A 21,112-nucleotide genomic window follows, 5' to 3' on the forward strand; every position below is an offset into this window, starting at 1 on the left:
GCTTTTTTTTTTTTTTTTTTTTTTTTGACAAACTGCACGTTTGGTCTTCTATGAATTTTGGGTTTTTTTGTTTTTCTTTTTTAAAATATAAACTTAATTTATATGAGTCTGTTGTTTTTTTTAAAACAATATTTATGATCTTTTGTAGATGGGCTTAATCCCATTTTTAGATGAGATGTTTTAGATTATCTTCGTCCAATTTTTATATGGCCATTTCCATATGAAACAACTTCGTTTTATAAGACAAAAATAATATATATATATATATATATATTATGGTTTGGCGGAGGGGGATAATATCTGCCTACCCATATTCCAATATCTACTTACATATGTGTAGATAAGTAAATAGCATATGTTGATTGATTTTTAACTGCCCACCTGAACACCCATAAATTAATGAGAACATATGGAAATAAGTTATTATGTTTTTGGTAATGTAAGGAATAAATACAGTCATTTTACTATTAGTGATGATGCGGTGGAAAATCATACCTATTTTACATGAACTTTTTGCATTAAAAATTTATTTTAGTTGAGAGGAAAGAAGAAAAACCATAAAAGGGAAAGAACATTAAAAAATCTTTAACTTTTATTTTTTGACTCTTTACATTTAGAGAGCATTAACTTACAAAAGTTAAACAATGTATTTTGTGAGTTTTGTTAAAATTTTAGAGAATAGCTAGAAGTGAAGAGTTCATTGTGAATACCGTAAAATTTCGAAAATTTTTAATAGAATGTTTGATTTGTCATAAATGTAAAGTAATAGGACTAAATTGTTCAAAATTTAAAGTGCAGGACGACGAAATTGACACCAGTATCAAAATTCAAACGTGATATTTGTATTTTTCCCCTTCATTTTTTTTTTTTTTTTTTTTTTTTTTTTTTTTATGAGCACTGTATTTTTCCCTTTTAATATTTATTTATTGTGCTCATATTCTGTACTTATAAGTATTCAGTACATTGGACTTTTGTAGAAAATATGACTCAATCCTACGTACAAGCCCGCCCAAGTAATATAATTGTTCTAAATATCTTTATCCAAATTAATTACAAGGTAAAAAATTGTGTTAAATTAACCATTATCTTAAAAGTTTAATTCAATCGAAAATAATAAGTTTAATAATCAAATGAATCTATTCTAACATGCCTATTTTCTTATGGAATTAATCTCTCTTAATAAATAATTTTAATACGTAAAATATTTAATTTAAATGAAAACTATAATATGAAGTGAGACTTTAAACTCAAAATTTCTGCTATCATAATACGTTGAAAAATAAAAAACAAAAGATGAGGAAAGTGATGGAGAGAGGAGGACTAAAACTAGGGTTCTCTATTAACCTATTATTTATATTGAAGTAGGAAAAATAGAAATTTAAAGAAAGCCGTTGGAAAGAAAATCTCATAATCATTTAAAAAAGGATGAGTTGCGCGCTTTTGACTATCAATGATTGTGAGCTTTTCAAAAGAAAAAAAAAAAAATTGAAATAAAAAACTAGATTTTCTGTTTTGTTATCACATAATTAATTAATTCTTCTAAAGACAATAACTGTGTGAATATATATATATATATATATAGAAAAACCTCAGTTATAATTTTTAATCTTTGATCACTTTGGGAAATGATTTTTCTACATCACATTACCCTACATCAATCCTACATCAAGATACATAGGGTGTGGGACCCATGTATGTAGGTCTCATATATGTGGGCCCCATATACATAGGTCCCACACTCAATGTGTATTGGTGTAGGATTGATGTAGAATAATGTGATGTAAGAATAGCACATCCCGATAACTTTTACAATTAAATATTCAAATTTTAAAAAGTATCAATTCAATGAATCAATTTTTTCATTTTTTTTTTTAATTTTCAAATCTTGTCAAAATTTTCAAAATACACCTCATTTTTTAAGGAAAAGAAAAAAAAATTGTAAGGTTCCGGTGTTGGTCAGAATTTAAAGCAATTTGTAAAAATACTCATGTATGATTTTTTTAAATTTTTTTTAATTATTATTATTTTTTTTAAAGAAAAAAACACACACACACACAGAGGATATTTTGAAAATTTTTATAGAAAAAAATTATAACAGATGATTGAAATTAAAACAAATAGAAAGATTAATATTTTAAATTGACACTTTTTAAAGTTTGAGTACATAATTATAAAAGTAATAAAAAATCATGACTTAAAAGTAAAGTTTTCCGATATATACATATACTTACGTACCTAGACAAGAGCCTTGTTGCGAAGAAAAAAAAAAAAAAAACAAAAAAAAAGAAGGAATATCCAACGTTACATATTGTGATAATATTAATCCTGTTGGATTGAATTTCCACATCTCCTGTTGCATTGACAAAATTGCTTTATAATCCATTTTATTTTTTAAAAAGAAAAAGATCATAAGAAAGTATATGGGGGAATATGATATGTTTACAATTTATGTACAATTCGTGTATAAGTCCAACAATTTTTTTTTAAAAATTAACTATTGAATATGTATGACTCACATGTAGGAAAACAGATTTAATAGTTATTTTGAAAAAAAATATTGAAATTGTACAAAAATTATGTCAAGAGTTGAACAATAATTATTTCTCATTGAAATAAGTGATGATCCGCATGCAGGTGATGATTAGATTGTATTATATTGCCACTAATTAATTGTTGTTGTTTGTCACTAGGAAAACAAACTACTTGAGGGATGGAAAAGAAGGATAGCGATACCATAATTTGCATTGGAAAAGAACTTGATGAATCAATGCACTTATTTGACAAAATTAACATTTCATCAGACCAGCCCTGTCTGGAGTGGCCCGAATGTTGTATCTCCAGGGTTCCCAAGAAACTACGCAAGATAAGTGAAGAAGCCTACACCCCGAAGTTGATCTCAATAGGCCCCTTTCATCATGGTGGAAATGAATTCAAGGATATGGAAAAGCAAAAAGTGAGATGTTTTACGGATTTCTTGAAACGAACAGGGAAGAGCATGAAGGATCTTCTGGAGATCATTAAAGTCGATGAAGAAAAAATCAGCCATTGCTATTCAGAAGAAAAAATAAGTCATTGTTATTCAGAAGACTGTATACTCGGAAGTGATGATCATTTTGTGAAAATGATTCTATTGGATACCATCTTTATAATTGAGCTCTTCTTAAAGGTTGAAGACTCGAATGAAAAAAACCAAAAAAGAGATGAAGAAGAAAAGGCTCATAGTAAAGGAAAAAAAGTAGAAGAAGAAGAAGAAGAAGAAGAAGAAGATTATATTCTACGTAAACCATGGCTATTAAATGGTATAAGATATGACTTGATATTACTTGAGAATCAAGTTCCTTTCTTTATTCTTGAGAAATTATATACGTTCGCCCTCAATATTGTTTCTCCCAGTTACAACCGTGGCGAAGAAGGCAGCCAAGAAATTGTGAAACAAGATGCTCCCAACTTTCTTATGGTTTCCCGCAGTTTCTTTGAACTCTATGATAAGCATAAAGACTCCATCATCGACACAGAAGTAAAACATTTCACAGATTTGCTAAGATACGCTTTATGTTCAGGCCTGATTATGAAACCTAACAATGGTCATGATCTGGATAGTCGAATTTGTGCCACAAAGCTTGAGGACGCATGATTGAAATTCAAAGTTGTAGGTAAAAATGATAGACGCTTACTGCTGGATATAAAATTCGTTATGGATCCATGCTTGAAAAATTTTCCGTGCTTCAATTCGTCATGGCTCTTGGCTTGCTTACCATGCTTGAAAAAGTTTCCGAGGTTGGAGCGTATGCAGCCTATCCTGGAAGTCCCACTCATTGTGATTGACGACAATACTGAAGTTTTTTCCGAAACCTCATCGCCCTGGAACAGTGTCATTATCCACTTCAACCTTACATCTGCAATTATGCTGACCTATTGGACAATCTAATCGACAGTGAAAAAGATGTGGATTTGCTCGTTGAGAAAAAGATCATTGTTAACAATGTAGGTAGCAACCAAAGAGTGGCGGAACTAGTTAACAGACTTTGCCTTGAGATTGTGGTACATGATGATCAATCTTGTTACTCCGATATAGGACAAGAACTTAATACATACAGTGAGAACCATTGGAACCGCATCATGGCAGGCATGAAAAGCAAGTTTTTCTGTGATTTTTGGAGAGGCGCTGCAACAACATTTGCAATTTTTTTCACGCTTGACCAGTTATGGGGTTTGGTTCGGCCTTTTGTGATAAACAAATAAGGAATGAAGCATCGATCTGTGTGCATGGTTAATTAGTGTTTGTTGGAGTGCTATTTGGCCTGTGAATTGTGATTTCCTCTGATGATCGATTACCATCTTAATTCAGAGGTTTTATCAATTGTTTTCATTTTAATTTGTGTGTTACATGTATATGTGGAGACTGGAGAGTGTATGTGTACTTCAGTAAATAAAGTTCTATGCTCTATTTTTATCACTGAGATTGTAATCTAGTCAAATATTGAATTGAATGTTTAAGCTTGATTGATTTAATTTTATTTCATTCTTTGGAGGAAAACTTCACTAGCTTATAACCTCTAATCTTTAATTACTTTTGTAATTAAGTACTCAAATTTCAAAAAGTGTCAATTTAGGGTACTATCAATCTTTCAATTTTTTTTCAATGTCAACATTCTGTTAAAATTTTCCATTAAATCCTGTCAAAATTCCTAAAATATCATCCATTTTTTTAGAAAATAATAATAATAAAAAAGCATAAGATTGATAGGATTTAGGTATTAGTTAGAATTTATCGAAATTTGCAAAAATAACAATATCTAAATCTTTGAAATTTTTCTAATTTTTTTTTTTTTAAAAAAAATGAAGTGGTATTTTGAAAATTTTGATAAGATTTAATGGAAAATTCTAACCGACGGTTGAAATTGAAAAAAAAAAATGAAAAAAATTGAAAGATGAATATTCTAAATTTAACACTTTTTAAAGTTTAAGTAATTAATTGCAAAAGTGATGAAAGATCTGGGGTTATAAGTGAAGTTTTTTCCGTCCTTTATAAACCAATATACACCAAGGATGTTCCAATAAAAATTTACTAGAAATATAAAACTGTTAAGTCACCACTTATCTTAAAAGCTTAAGCTTAGAGAAAAATATAAATTTATCACTTAATCAATACTTTATACTAAAGGGAGTACATAATTTTAGGGTAAAACTTTTTTTTTGATTAAACTAACAGATGAATATCAATGAAGATGAGAGTTGGCTGGATTCATTTTAAGCCATTCTTTGTAAATGAATGACTAGAGATCCCTTTAAGCAAATTTGTCCGCTCTAACAAAGTAAGCAAATTTAATTTAAAATTATCAAAAAGGGAAAGCCGTAGTTAGCACAAAATAAACTATTTTTCTTTACTTTTACAAAAGTAAAACGTGTTTAATATCATTCTCTTGCACACCGGTTTGACAAATCTATCATTAAATCTGTGAAACTTACATGTGGTTCCACAGACTTAATGGAAAATTTGTACATCTCTCATACGGAGATGGATAAAAAATGTACAATAGAATGAAGAGAAATTATTCATTTTCTTCTCCCATCCTCCTACTTTTGAACATCATCATTGGATCTATGGGGTTCATGTGAGTCTCTCATATGAGACCCACAGATCTAATGGTGATTTTCAAAAGTTGAAAAATGTATAACACATATCTCTAGAATGAAACCAAACATTTCTCTACATTCTACAAAACTTTTTTTTTTTTTTTGTCTTTCCTAATTAAGCCAAAATCCTTTGGACAAGTTCTAACTGGCCTTTAGAGACTACTCCATTTGAAACACTACCCATTACATCCTAGATCAAGGCCATTCTTAAGCATCACTCCCTCCTAGCCAAACCTTCAAGGAATGTCCAAAACTTTCGAATTCATGTTGTAGTCACTATAGACAAAATTTGGCGTATATATATACCAGAAACAACTCTCTATCCATAATGAAAACAAAACCCAATATCCCCACTGTCTTGAGACAAAGTCTAGAAAACCTATTGTGCCCATAAAAAAGCCTGGAAAACAGTCACCTCTCGACCCAAGGATTGGACTAGCTCTCCTCTCTGCCTACCCATCTCAAAGTTAATTTTGATGTTACTATTCAACCCTCCTTTGTAGTGGCAACAACTATACTAAGCAACGACTAAGGTGACATGATTGCAGCACATGCTAAAAAGCTCCCACAGTAGGATGTAAACATTGGAGAAGCACACGTAGCCCTGCAGGCAGTGAATTTAGCAGCGTCAAGCTTCTTGTGATTCTGACTAGGCATTAACCCCGATGATTAATGATCCACGACTAGGTATATATGGAGTCTAATTTGGTTCATTTATAATTTCTTGATGTGGAAAGATGCAATCAGTTGTGTCTCGATAATCCACTGAAACAGAGTTCCATGCTTTGGTCATGGCTGCCGCTAAAATATATTGGCTCCATGCTCTTCCAGGAACTCCATGTTCCTCTATCCATGACTCCTACAATTTAGCGTGATAACCTTGGTGCTATAGCTCTTGCTTCCAATCCTGCCAATCATGCTTGAACTAAGTATATTGAGGTTGATTATCAATTTATTTGAGAAAATGTGATTAATCATGATATTCCAATCAAATATATATCTACCATAATCAAATTGCTGATATCTTTACCAATGGGTTGTCTTCTTCCTGCTTTGTCTTCCTTCATGACAAACTCGTGGTGTTTTCCTTCCCCATTTGCTTGCGGGGTGCTGTGAGTGAGAAGTTCCAGGATAGCAGTAACAATAGTCCCACAACAATATCAAATAAAGAGAATGTGGACCGATATAAAGTGGCATTTGCTACTTGTATTTAATACTAGTGTATCATAGAGATTCTAAACATTTGTATTGGGTGTTTGTAAAATATTCTATACATGATGCCAAATGTCCATCATCCTGATATGAGCTGTTTTTATTGATAATAATTTTCCTTTTAATATCTACCGCTTGAGAAAGCGACCAATCCAAAGTTGTTACTTCATCCAAACATGCCGCTAATTGTACTAATACAAAGAGTGAGTACACATATCCAATTACTCCCTAAAGAATAGATGTAACACCTCACCTTTTGTGACGACCCGTTTTTTTTTTTTTTTTTTTTTTTTATACAAAACGTAAAACGAGTCATCGCAGTGGCACGACTACGTGTCGCTCAGCCAACATATGGCACATGCCCCATAACATGTACCCGATAATCAAAGTATGACATATATCTATCTATGCAGCGGAAAACATAAATCTGAATAGCAGAAATTACAACTTATACATCTATCACAAATTAATTACAACAAAGAGCCATTTAACATCTATCTGTATGAGTCTTATTAACACATTATTTACAAAACTACTATTGCTTTACAAAGAATATGTGACACAAACATCACAAAGTATACCAATCCTATAAAATAGTGGACAACCCATGGTCCGACAATTACAACCGTCGCGGTGAGCTTCAGTCATAATATCCCAAGCACACTGCTACCGACCCATCGACTATACCGTAGTACCTGCAGCCAAAGAAACATCATCTACACGGTTGTGGTGGTATCCACATCCGCATAGGTGAAATAATGAGTTCACCGCCTTAGTATACCTCATACTAAGACCTCAGTGGTATAAGACTAACTGAGTTTTCACAAAGAACCAACCTTTATATTATTTTAATCGTGCGAGCACTATATTAGCCACAATTTACCAACAGCTAATGCAGCAAACACCGACTATTCAGAAATCATTTAAAACATACTATATAGCTGTGAATACATGTAGAAGTTCCAGACATCCCTCCTTGGAAGTTTCTACATATAGACCCCTCTATAATAATACTTTTCACCGGTCGCTTGGACATATGTGCACACGATCACTCCATCACAGATATCACGTATACACATAAGTCTTAAGCAAAGAACATGGCATCTTACTCTTCCGTACTAGGATAACATCCTTCAACAAAACACTCGCAACACTATCTCTAATCGTATTTCAGCTTCGTGCCTTGACGCCAGTAGATCATGAGAGCATTAGAGTTAAACTCAATCATGCTAACACGTCTTTCCTGATGAACAAGAACAGTCAACCTTCCTACTCATAGACATGCCATTACTCGCACCTGGGTAGTCATGTATCCATGTACTTTCAAGTTCAATGTATGACCTTAACACATGACTATCCGATAGAAATATACATAAGATCTTTTTCATGAAGACTCTTATGCATACTAATACGTCTAGCAAAACTACTCATAACATAAAAACCTCTCTCACAAAACAATGCTATATATGCTATGCATGAACTGGGGCTAATAATGCTGCTGATACTGATATGCTGCTGATACTGTTATGCTGCTGATACTGATATGCTGCTGATATACTGATATGCTGCTGATACTGTTATGCTGCTGATATACTGATACTGCTGGTATGTATGCTCTATACTACATGCTCAATGTTCCGTGCTTGACCAGTATATATTGCACTACTGTGTCACGCTGAAATCATGCAGTTGTTAAATCACGTCCTTTTAAAACTAAACAAATTCAGCATTTTACCCAACTCTTTGAAATCATTCAAAACTTAGTTTCTTTATCAAATCTACGCAGTTTCAACATGACATGTTCTCAAACAATTTACATAATTTAAATCTCAACCTCAGAACTTAACACTTTAAATCTAGTCAATACTTTTCACTCTTGCACTATCTCTTAAACATCATTGATATAGTTTAAACATAATCGAAACTAATAAATCATCTCAAAGCATATACATTTCATCATATGGTTGGTTCAGTTTCATAAACAATATATATATTTTTATCAATCCAATACATATAAAAATATATATTTTCTCAGTGAGTGGAATACCCACCTTGACTGCATTGGACTCTTGACTCGAACTCAACATTGGAGAACCCCTTGAAGTCTCCAATCTGGACACTATCCTGCAAACATTGGTAACATTAGACTATGCTATTGAACTCTATATTCTATGACACATAGACTACATAAACTACTCGCGTGCCCACACGTCACATCACTCGCTTCTAAAGCTAGCTAGGTATCCTAATCTATTATTAGGTTAGTTGTTCATTATAGGCTTGCGTCTTATCTTATTTATTAACTAGAAGACGCATCTATTATTTCATTAGCTCATTTGTTATTGTTGTGTCATTATTATTCCTAAACATTTTTATAGCTTGTTGCTTATTTACTAAGTTCACATTATATATATTTAACATATATATATATACCTTCAACATTTAAACCTAATCCGATAATACACTAAAACACTTAGTGTACATGGATAGATGGATTAGCTACTTAGTCACCCCATATTGGATTCATATTAATTTATGTGTTCCTATAAGCTTGTTAGATTATATTAGATTAGGTCGAGGCACATACATAGTTTTTCTATAAAATTACCTAAACACATACATTCGCAACTTTAGCTTCTATCCCTTGTTGGTCGTTTAACAAAGGACCTATATGCATTAACTTAAACTCTTCTCTAACAACTATCGTATCCAAGCAAAACACCCCCCTTCAACATCACTATAGAAATCAAATGACTAAAAACACAAGCAATTAACCCAACCGGTTTCCATCCAAAGGATTCCTAACCAAACACTTATGCAATTAGCACCATCATAACATAAAATCCACAACCTTATCCAACATATCATCAAAATCCTCATTTACATATCAAGACCAATTCTCATCAACTTACATGAAGACTAGAATTGTATTACACAATCTAACATAATTCCTTAAGATAAATTGCCACCAAGAGCTAAAGCTTCATCAAGGGAACACAACTTAACTAGAAATCAAACTCATCCATGAAATCCAACAACAAAGACACACCCATCAAAGCTTCAACTCCCTTCCATTAGCATAATACTCAATTTACAATTCTCAAATCTAGATTTGAATTACCATCAAAATACCCTTCCATATCACCAAAAATTCCAAAACTTTCCCAATCCAAATAACTCAAACATTAATGGAAAATCAAAGGACCAAAATAACATTAATAAATACTATTAGAGCCGAGATCCATAGCACCTAGTTCCAACTTCAATTAACATCAACACCTAAAATATTTAACATTATAAGCATATCATGGAATATATATATTAGCCCTCCTCAACTAACTACACATCAAAACTCATACCAAATATCAATTCCACTATATTCTTACAATTCATCACAACATCATAATCACTACAAATCCCATCAAAACTCATCAATTGTTCTCCCTATAATCTTATAACAATAATCGTCCTCTAACCACCTAGAAAACCATTAAACCATTAATATTCCATATTCAACACTTTAAAGGAATACAACTAAAAACCAACTCTAATCCACCAACAATTTATAGCAAAACATTAACCACAATTCAATAATCCGAAGAAACCCAAATCAAAACTTAAATATCAAGAATCAAACTACATTAAACCAATCCATCAAAATTACACTAATCAGCCCATCATCATTACATAAGCCCCAAAATTCACAAACAAAACCCTAGATTCAGATTTAACAAAAGCCATAGCAATCCACCAAATTTCTTCCCAAAACTTAACCCAATTCTGAAAATTATTATCCATAACCGAGGAAATAAATCCAAGCTTCAACACCCACAGATTTGGCCAAGACCCACAAAACACCAAGTTCAATCCAAGTTTCCAAGATAAAATTTATCAATAATAACCCATAAACTCAAAACCCCCAATCGGTTCTAACAATAGATCAAAGGAAGGTTTAAGTAAAAATCAAAGAAAAGGAAAAGAAGTCTCACCGGAAATCGGCTTTAGTTCGTCGGAGAATTCGCCGGAAAACCGCACCTAGAGGGTCGGGTTTTCTGGATTTTCGGGTACGGGTCAATGGTTCTGGGATGCAGGTTGCACGGGTTTGAGCTCACGGGTCGCGGGTCTAGGCTACGGGTCTCACGGGTCTTCACCGAAAATCCACTGGAACCGCTGATTTTTCGATTCTGGCCACCGTCCACAAAGGATCGGGTCCCCTAGGTTCCGAGTCTCCCCTCATGGATCCACTGGATCTGTTCATCACTCCCTCTCCCGAGTCTCATCTCTCTCTCCACATCTCTCGATCTCTCCCTCTAAATCTCCCTCTCACGTCACTCTCTCTGTCAGTCAGTCTCTCAGTTTGGTTGAGAAGAAAGAAGAAAGCCGGAGGAAAGAAGAAAGAAGGGAAAAGAAGAAAAGAAAAGAGGAAGGGGGGCTGTGCGTGAACTTAAGGAAGGGGAAGTGGGATGGGCTGCACGTGAGGTTGGGGGAGAAAGGGTTGACCAGATTGGGCTTTTGTCCATTCTTTTCTTTTCTTTTTAAAACCCCCATATTCTCTAAATTATAACATTGCCCCAACCCATTTAGTTCTCTCTTTTCTTAATTGATATTTGACCCCATATATTTAATAAACATAACTTATAAATCACTAAATTTCATATTTAATTTTTTGGTCTTCACACCTTTTACAAAAATGCGTAAATAATTGTATCTAAATAATCACATGACATTACTATATCAAAGACGATAAATCTCGTAGCAGAATATCTTTTTTTTCTAAAGACTTAAGAGTCAATAACATAACACATCGTGCTGACTGATTTACTTCTAGCCATTCATTAGAATTTATTAGTTTTTCTTTACATTAATTACGTCGAAACGTGTCACAAATGACACATAAACATGCAGGAAAAGCCTACCAAATACAAACATTTCTCTAAACATGTTACATACAAAAAGAACGTAAATACAAACGATTACAATTAAATACAACAATTACAAAAAAGTTAGCTTTAACATCTTCTAAACTAGAAAATAATCCAATCCATCATCTTCTAAACCTGCACCAATAAATATGTTATTACAGATACTTTCACAATCTCATACATGCAATTCATGATTAATAGTCATGTTCCATAGTCATGAATTGAATATGATGACAGTTTTATATACATAGTCTTAATTATTTTCTGCTCACTCATTTCTTTATGGAGCCTACGATCTAGATTAACGTGTTGATTGAGAGCCTATGGTTCTTCACTTAAAGCTTATTTATATGTTGTTGGAAGCCTAAGGTCCCAACTGACCAAAAGCCTAAGATTTCAGTCGCTTATTTATTAAGCTGTCACATGAGCCTAAGGTCCCACTGGTAGCCATTGGCCCCTGCTACTCACCAACTTTGTTATTAAACCAGCTTAATTACAACAGTAAAATATGCAAATTACATTCATGCGCAAACAATTAAATAAATTTGTAACCACAATATTATAGAAATCCAATATCACTCTCAATAAGTATTTTAGAAATGCTTACAGCCCTTTAGTGCAGCTCTCAGTTCATCATCTGCAATAAATACATTTATGTACACAGGGTGTTAACATCATTACTCATGAATATTAATTATTTTCACATAGGTACAATTATTATTTTTATTTGGAAAGTCCTTTATATTTATTATCACGAGTTTTAAGAAACTCATTGATATCGCCTTGATTTTAATTTAAAGGAATCCGACCATTAATCGATGAGCATACTTTTAATTTAAAGAATACTTATCACATGCTTAATTTCAATATTAATTTTCAACAATAACACCTAAACCATTTCTCTGTAAAAATACCAAAACCCATTCGAGTAGAAAAATACCTAGAAAAATTATCAAAACAGAATACTCATTATTAGTGCAACACAAATACACTCAATACAAGTACCCAACTCTAGATTATCATAAGCAACCAAGAGCACCTAATTTCATCATAATAGAACAATAAAGACTCACCAACCCATTCGACCAGCACCCATAAAACCATGTTTCAGTAATTTTGAAAACTCAACCTTAGAATTAGCAAACCAGAAAACTCAATATTAAAACATAGACAAATCAACACAGGAAATACACGGTTTCGGCCCATCAGCAGAACACCAAATACGGTTCAAACCAAAATGGGGAAGACATCTCAAAGCATCGCACGGTCGGAACACTTCATGGCCAAACACAGGAAATATACCCAAAGCCATTTTAACACAAAACCATAAAATCACCCCCAAGCTTTCGGCCAAAAACAGCAACCTAAATTACCAACACCCAAAATCCAGCCATCACTTATACTTGCTAAATCCACTAAAACCAACCCAAGAACTATTACTCAAACCAGCTAGTAATAGTTCTAGTAATTTCCAAAACACCATAACACACAAATAACTGGCCGAGACAGGGGAGAACACGGGCTGATCAAAAACCCACAATCACCCACACACGATCCAGCAAAGAAAACACCCAACAACTGGGTAAAACAGGGGTACACGCATCAAAACTTCACGAGAAACCACCCACTCGGCTAGAGCACCACCCAAACACCACAAAACGTCAACACACCAAAACACCCACTTACATAGACAATCGGCCAACACAGGGAGACACGGCCAACAACAGGGTATTATTAGAAATAAAGAGAAGGAGAAGACAGAGATCGAAGGGAAGAAGAAGAGGAGAACACAAGGTAAACCAAACGACTACATTTTGACTGATTTTCATTTCATATTCTGATTACAAAATAGTCGAATATATAGACTTAACAAAGGTTAAAGACGAGAGTACAAAAACATAAACTAAAGAAGAAATACAAATAGGTATGGCTTGAAGGTATGGGTTGAGATAGTAGAGTGGTTGCTGCAGATTTGGGGATGGCTTGCTGCTGTGGATATCCTCTAATAGGAATAACCTCCAAATACTAACAATAATCAACCCATCAAAATTTAATCACAAGAACTTAACAATTAGCAAGCATAAATTACTAACACACAAGGTTTACCTATTTTGGGGATTTTCACCGTAAATCCACCGGAAAAAGGTGTCGAGCGGGTCACGGGATGGATCGCCGGAAATCGCACCCTCAGCTTCGCCAGCGACTCCCTGTGGAAGATCGGCCTCCGGTCTTCCTCTCCCTTCAATCAGAATCTCTCGGTCTCTCCCTGTCTCGGTTCCTCACATTTGGGTCTCCCGATTTCTCTCCCTCCCGAACTCTCGGTATTCTCCCACTCTCTCATCTCGATTTCTCCTTCTCCCACGATCGTCTCTTTCTCTGAGACTCGGGCGGAAAAAGGGAAAGGAAAGAGCAAGAAAGAAGAAGAGAGGTAGAGGAAAGGAGAATCGGGTGATTCTCTTTCTCGGCTTTCAGATCTCCCTCCCTCTCGGTTCCCTTCTCATCTCACTCTCTCTGTTACTAGAATGAACGAGAAGAAGAAAGGAAACAAAAGAGAAAAGAAAAAGAAAGAAGAGCAATAATAAAGGAGAGAGAAAGAAGAAGCTCAGCGAATTTCACTGAAGAGCGGCGAGTTTAGATAGGGGAAGGAGGGTGCGTTATATAGGCGGGAGGAGCAAGATATTTTTCACGAACTTGCATTTGCAGCATTTCGAGTTTCGTAAACTTGAGTTAAGTTTTCAATCTGAGTTTCACTCAAAAAAAAAAAAAAAAAAAAAAAAAAAAATTCAATCTGAGTTAAATAAAAGATCTGCAGATATTTTTATTTGTAGGTGTTTTCTTTTATTAGGTTTTTACCATTTAATTTAACTCATTAGGGTATAATTTTAAACATTTTTTAAGTTTAGTTTGCTTTATTATTAATATTATTACATTGATAATATTATTATACCAAATAATATTATGCATAATAATAAATATCATGATACTAATAAATATTATAATTCCGACTGAACTAATAATATTATTCTTTATTTATAAAATCATGGTTTATAAACTAATGAATATTTATTTTCATAAATATTCATATAATCTTATAAATTTCTCAATGATTAATATTGCGTCTGATTCGTCTGAAGACATATAATTATATCGGTTGCTAAATGTGAATATTGTTTCTTACAGTATTAAGCCGTTCAAGTGTCAAGTCTTGCGGATCGAGCGCCAGAATTGGTGGATCGAGCATCAACTCTAGACTAGTCTTTTTATTTAGTCTTAAATTTTAATTTAAGACGTTCTATTTTTCAAGTTTAAAATCTGGGGCGCTATAATAGATTTCAGCAACCCGTCCCGTAGCCTAGAGGTGATTCGGTTGTTGGTCCCTCCATGGCCGACCTCCACCGTGGAGGAAATTTTTTGTTTTTTTATTTAAGGGTCACAATTGTATTTTTAGACATATATTGTAACACTCAAGAAATTTATTAGGATAATTAAGAATATTTTGGTATTAAATTATATCAAATCTATTTGGAAAGTATATTTTTGTCTAATTTTATGTTCTTGATTTCGTATAAAAGTGGTTAGCTCAAATTAGGCTCAAAGAAAAATGAAATTTTAGAATTTTGAGAATTTTCAAAAGTTTGTTTTAAAAGAATAAATAAATAAATAAAAGTATAATATATATATATATATATATATATATATATATATATATATATATATATATATATATATATATATATATAACCACGTTCAATGTAGAGAGAAAAGAAGGAAGCCACCATTGTTGACTTTTCAAAGGAAATAAAAAGGAGAAGAGTAAAGAAATGAGAATGTTGACAAGTCAAATAAAGGAGAAAGGAAATTGGATGGTGAAGCCTTTTCACGTGAAGGCTTAAGGCGTGAACTGAATGAAATTCGTGAAGGCCAGAGGCTATCACGTGAAACTGGAAGGAAGGGGCGTGAAGAAAATTCAAATAGGAAAATAGAAACATGTATACTAATTAACATATATTATATTTCATTTCTATACAACAAATGCAACATATATAACATTCGCAGTACTACCAGCATATGAAAAAACTGATATTGGCATAGATGGGATAGATTTCAGTAGTAACCACATGGCGTAAAACTTTATTCGCTGAAATAAAGACACTCCATAGATGCTAAAACACATAGACTTCCCACATTTTTTATTGCTGAAATATCATAAACTACTCACAAAGTTTAATTAGGATTACAAGCTATTAATTAAGACGGGGAGGATATATATCACGTACAAGCCAAACAAGATTACAAATTTCAAATGACATGCATCCATTGCAAGTACTAAAAGCAAAGCACTCCAATGTCATAAACCACTTACAAAGTTTAATTAGGATTACAAGCTATTAAGACGGGGAGGATCGATATCACAAACCAAACAAGATTACAAATTTCAAATTAAATGACATGCATCCATTGCAACTAAAAACAAAGCACTCCAATGAACACTAAACCATACATACTTCAAACCTTCATGAAATAAGGCCTAAGGAAACCCCAGAAAGTGAAACCCAGGACAATTAGTCCAACCACAGTTCCGCTGCCTCTCCAAAAATCACGAAAATACACGCTTTTCATGGTTCCCATGGTGTTGTTCCAAGGGTTATCAAGGTAGCTTGTAATCTCTCGACGTAGAGAAGAGTAACAGGATCCATCTACCACAATCTCAAGACAAAGTCTGTTAATTAAAGTTGTCGCAGCAGCGTTGCTACCGATATTGTTAGCAATGTCGACCTTTTTCTCAACTAGCAAATCCACATATTTTTCAGTGTCGATAAGTTGGTCCAAAAGCAAAACATAATTGCAAATGTAAGCTTTAAGTGGATAATGACACTACTCGAGGGCCATGAGGTTTCAAAGAAGAAATTCAGTACTGTCAAAAATCTTAAGGGGTGGAATTTCCAAGATACATTGCATACGCTCCAAGTGTGGAAATAAGCTTTTCAAGCATGGTAAGCAAGCCAAGAGCCATGACAAATTGAACCATGGACAGTGTTTCAAGCAATCATTCCCGGAGAATGTTATGTCAAGTAAGCGTCTCTCCTTAGCTGGTATGAATTTCAATCCTGCCTCGTCAAGCTTTGTGGCACAATTTAGATTACGCAGATTTTCTCCATGATCCAGCTGATCTGGTACTGAACACAAGAAATATCTTAGTAAATCTGTGAAATGGTTTACTTCCTCACCGACTACAAACTGTTTCTTTTGATCATATTGGCCAAAGTAATTGTGGGAAAGCTCGACAAAGAGCATCCTGTTTCATGAGGTCCTTTTTGTGTTCCTCAACTTGCTTGCCTTCTTTGCGATGGTTGCAACTGGAAGAGTCATTTTTGGCAAACATATATAATTTCTCCAGAATAAAAAAAGGAAGTTGATTCTCGAGTAATAACAAGTCACATCGTATACCAATTTCCAACCAGGGTTTCTTTACTATGTAATCATTTTCGTCATTTTCATCAATGCTCAAGAAGAGCTCAATTATAAAGATGGCATCCAATAGAATCATTTTCACAAAATCCTTACTGTTGAGCCTACAGTCTTCGGAATAGCAATGACGGATTTTTACTTCATTTTCTTTAATAATCTTTCGAAGATCCTCCTGGCTCTTCACTGTCCGATCAGAGAAAGCTTTCAAATATCTCAGTTTGTGCATCTTCATGTTCATGTCCTTCAATTCATTTTCACGGTGATGAAAGGGTCCTATTGAAACGAGCTGATGGGTATAGGATTCTTTCTTTACCTTGCGCAGTCTCTTGGGAACCTGTAGATACAGCATTCCAGCCACTCCGCAGGGGGAATAATGTTAATGACAAAGTCCTCCATTCAGCTTCTTTTCCAATGGAAATTATGGAATCACTAGACGCCATCGTTTCCATATCCCTTAACCTTGTTTTCCTAGTGACAAATAAGCAACAACAAGCGGCAAGACAATAGAATCCAATCAGCTACATATATACCTTATTTCAATAGGCAGTAATATTATCATTGATTTTGTATGGTACCTGTCAGGCCCCCACCCCATATACTTCTTATTATCTTTCTTTTTTCTTTTTCTTTTTCTTTTTTTTTAAGGAAAAGGCTGTTGTTCAGAGTATGAAATTATATTACAACATTGCAAGAGGTTTCTTAAATATCTTTTTTCTCATAATTAATATTGATGACACAACTACACAAGCAAGTGATTCCTATAAGAAATTACAATCATTGAAAGCACAACCACTGGATACCAAGATCCTTCAATCTTAATCTAAGTTTTTATCTCTAGCTCTATTTATAAAGTCATACATTAATTTTCATATTCAATCCGGCCTTAGCAATTTGTTATAAACTGAATAACAAATTGTATATTTTAAGAGTCATATATCTCGATTTAATTTTCGAAAAGAATTAGCTGTTACACTAATTCATTGCTATTTAATAGTATTAGTATAATTATAAATATTTCTGTACGTATCTGTACTAATACTGTATACAAGGTCTACCAAACATATAAGTTCATAAAATATTAAAATTAGAGGTATATATGTGTGTGTGTATAATTAATGAGGTAATAAAACAAAAAAGTATAGTTATTTCTAAAACAAAAAGTATGGTTATCTTTATTTCAAATAATTTGGAAAAGGCTCAAAATCACTAATAGTTAAAGGCATCTCTTCCTTCTTAAAATGATTCTGACATTTTCTTTTTAATGTCTTTCTTTAAATAATATGTTAACAGAGAGAGAACCCTAGTTTTAGGTCCGCAGTTCTTTCTCCATCAGTTTCCTCATTTTCTCTTTATTCAACCTAGCTATTAATTATCAGAGTAGAAATTTTGAGTTAACTCTAACTCCATATTATAGTTCTCATTTAAATTAAATATCTCAAGTGTTCAAACTATTTATTAAGATGTCCAACGGAATATGAACATAATTAAATTATTAAAAGGGAAAAATACAAATATCATCTCTGGATTTTGATATGCATGGGTACGTGTTAGGTTTAGTCCCTACCCTTTCAATTTTAGAGGATTCATGGCATATTTGGAGTAACAAATAAATATTTTAGATCAAATATCCAATTTTTAAAAAAGTGATCTAAAAGTTTTCGTCTCAAATTGCTACTTGGCCCAGTTCAAATAACTTACAACGTACGTTAACATTTTAAAGATAAGATTAATGAGAGATTTGTCACTCTTTTAGGTAGCTGATAAGGTTGAAACAATAGTATGATCAATCAATATTAATAAAAATATGAAAATAAGAGAAAAGAAGCGTCCTTCAATTTTTTTTTATATCTGAAACAATTTAAAATATTTTGTAATTACCAATTAAATGATAAATATGTGATATCTTGGATACTAAAGGCTATGTTTGTTAAAGATTTTGAAAACTGGCATGGCCATGGTTTTTATTGTACGTGATAGAAAGTTGAGAATTGTTTCTGGTAGGGTCCATATTTAAAAAATGATATATATGGGGTTCACTTAAGAAATTTGTTTAATAAATTAAACTTTTGAAAAGTGTTTCAAGTTTTTAAATAAACATGCACTAACACTACAAAATTTTTTACAATTTGCCACGTTCATCTAGCCACGTGTACGGACACTGTACACGTGGCTAACAGTTGGCCACGTGTTCGGAGCGTGTTAGATCCGGGTGTAGCTAATTGTACATTTAGCCGCGTGTATGGTAATACACGTGTTCACTCAGCCACGTGTAATAAATACACGTGGCAGACTATGGTAATACACGTGTTCACTCAATCACGTGTATTGGAATACACGTGGCAGACTATGGTAATACACGTGTTCACTCAGCCACGTGTATTTATTACACGTGGCAACATATGGACGCGTGTAAAAATACACGCGTCTAGATGGACACGTGTATTTTATACACGCGTCTAGATGGACGCGTGTATTTTATACACGCGTCTAGATGGACGCGTGTATTTAATATACGTGTCCTATTGGCCGCGTGTAATTAATCCACGCAGCCAATTGGGTTATTTAAACCACTAGCCACGTTGTCTTAAGGACACGTGGCTAGTTGGACGCGTGTATTTAATACACGTGTCTAGATGGACGCGTGTATTTAATACACGTGTCCTATTGGCCGCGTGTAATTAATCCACGCGGCCAATTGGGTTATTTAAACCACTAGCCACGTTGTCTTAAGGACACGTGGCTAGTTGGACGCGTGTCTACAGTAACCGGTACTGTAGACACGCAGACAATTGTTGTTGTTTTCTTTTTCTTTTCTTTTTTTTTTTTTTTTTTTTTTGTAGTGTAAACGTCCAATACTAGTTTATTTTTTCAGGTGTGGAGGTTAACTTTAAAAAAAAAAAAAAAAAAAAAAAAAAAAAAAAAAAAAGTGGGCACGCCTAGTCATGTCGGGTGAGTAATGCTTTAAGAGCATTAGTAGCAGATGCCCTATAAGTAGTTTTTTTCCTTAAAATAGGGAAAATGTGAAAAAAGTTGTCAAAAACCATACCACAACAATTACCCTAAAATAGATAGTCACCCTTGGGAAGCTACAGTGCTACCCACATTGGGTAGCACTGTAGCTTCCCAACAAGATATTATAATCCAAAAAAAACCATCTCTCTCTCCTACTCCTCTCTCCTTCCTCCTTCCCCCGTCCTCCATCGTCTTCACCTCAATTTCACCTTCCACCTTCCTCACCGGCTCACCCCTTCTCAATCCCCACAAACCCATTTTCCGACCACGTCTCCACAGCTCAAACTCAATCAAAATCCAAAATTTCTTCAACCCCAGCAAAACCCCAAGCCCCAAAATCACCTCCCCACGTCGATGTCCGGAATCAAATCCATCAACCCATCGTAGAGTCGGAGGATCTTGAACAGCTTCTTGGGGGATCGCTGGCTTATGCTTATCGCTTGGGCGAAGTTAAAGAGCTGGATCGCCGGGCCCTTCGTCATCTATTGCTCATCGTCGAGGAGACGTGGTCGTCGAATCTTCGCAGCTCATCATCGTCATCTATTGCTACTTCATGAAATTGCGTTTTCATCTAGGCTTTCTTGTTTGATTTTCTCAGGAAAAGTCTGCTGATTCGAAAAATTTGGGAATGCTGTTGTTTGTTTGGGGTGGGGAACAATTGCCAGCGATTCGGGAATGGATGGATTGACTTCGTCCATAGGATAGAAAGCGATGAGATTGGCTTGAGAGCGTCGCCGGTCGGATTAATGGGTGACGAGAAATAGGGCGTTTGGGTTTGTGGGTGGTGGGTTTTGAGAGAGAGAGAGAGAGAGAGAGAGAGGACGAAGAAGCCAAGAGAGAAGAGAAGAAAAAAATGAATA

General features: G+C 34.0%; 2 protein-coding genes and 1 long non-coding RNA gene across 4 annotated transcripts; 1 reads left to right on the forward strand and 2 right to left on the reverse strand.

Moving 5' to 3' along the window:
- The first annotated feature begins 2,710 nt into the window (after positions 1–2,710).
- Positions 2,711–4,242, forward strand: LOC133879179 (uncharacterized). Its single transcript, XM_062317714.1, has 2 exons — positions 2,711–3,166; positions 3,871–4,242. Exons 1-2 carry the CDS (start codon positions 2,711–2,713, stop codon positions 4,240–4,242), a joined length of 828 nt encoding a protein of 275 aa, XP_062173698.1.
- A 3,039-nt stretch (positions 4,243–7,281) lies between these two features.
- On the reverse strand, positions 7,282–14,408 carry LOC133880643 (uncharacterized). 2 transcript variants are annotated; one of them, XR_009902350.1, is made up of 4 exons: positions 13,878–14,408; positions 12,379–12,408; positions 8,901–8,973; positions 7,282–7,565 (listed from the first exon to the last, which is right to left on the reverse strand). It is a non-coding gene; the product is annotated as an uncharacterized LOC133880643 (long non-coding RNA). The 2 variants fall into 2 exon arrangements; XR_009902351.1 differs by lacking the exon at positions 12,379–12,408.
- A 1,869-nt stretch (positions 14,409–16,277) lies between these two features.
- Positions 16,278–17,680, reverse strand: LOC133879180 (uncharacterized). The gene is given in 3 exon segments (XM_062317715.1): positions 16,278–16,948; positions 17,220–17,423; positions 17,554–17,680. Coding segments are annotated over 3 exon segments (1,002 nt in total).
- Positions 17,681–21,112: the final 3,432 nt, after the last annotated feature.

Source organism: Alnus glutinosa, chromosome 10, assembly GCF_958979055.1.
Source record: "Alnus glutinosa chromosome 10, dhAlnGlut1.1, whole genome shotgun sequence".
Lineage (NCBI taxonomy): Eukaryota > Viridiplantae > Streptophyta > Magnoliopsida > Fagales > Betulaceae > Alnus > Alnus glutinosa.

Bases quoted from the DNA above. Each gene is read 5' to 3' on its own strand.
- LOC133879179 (XM_062317714.1), top strand. From the start codon at position 2,711: ATGGAAAAGAAGGATAGCGATACCATAATTTGCATTGGAAAAGAACTT. The intron at 3,167-3,870 runs GTTGAAGACTCG...GCCCTGGAACAG, and splicing joins TAATTGAGCTCTTCTTAAAG to TGTCATTATCCACTTCAACC.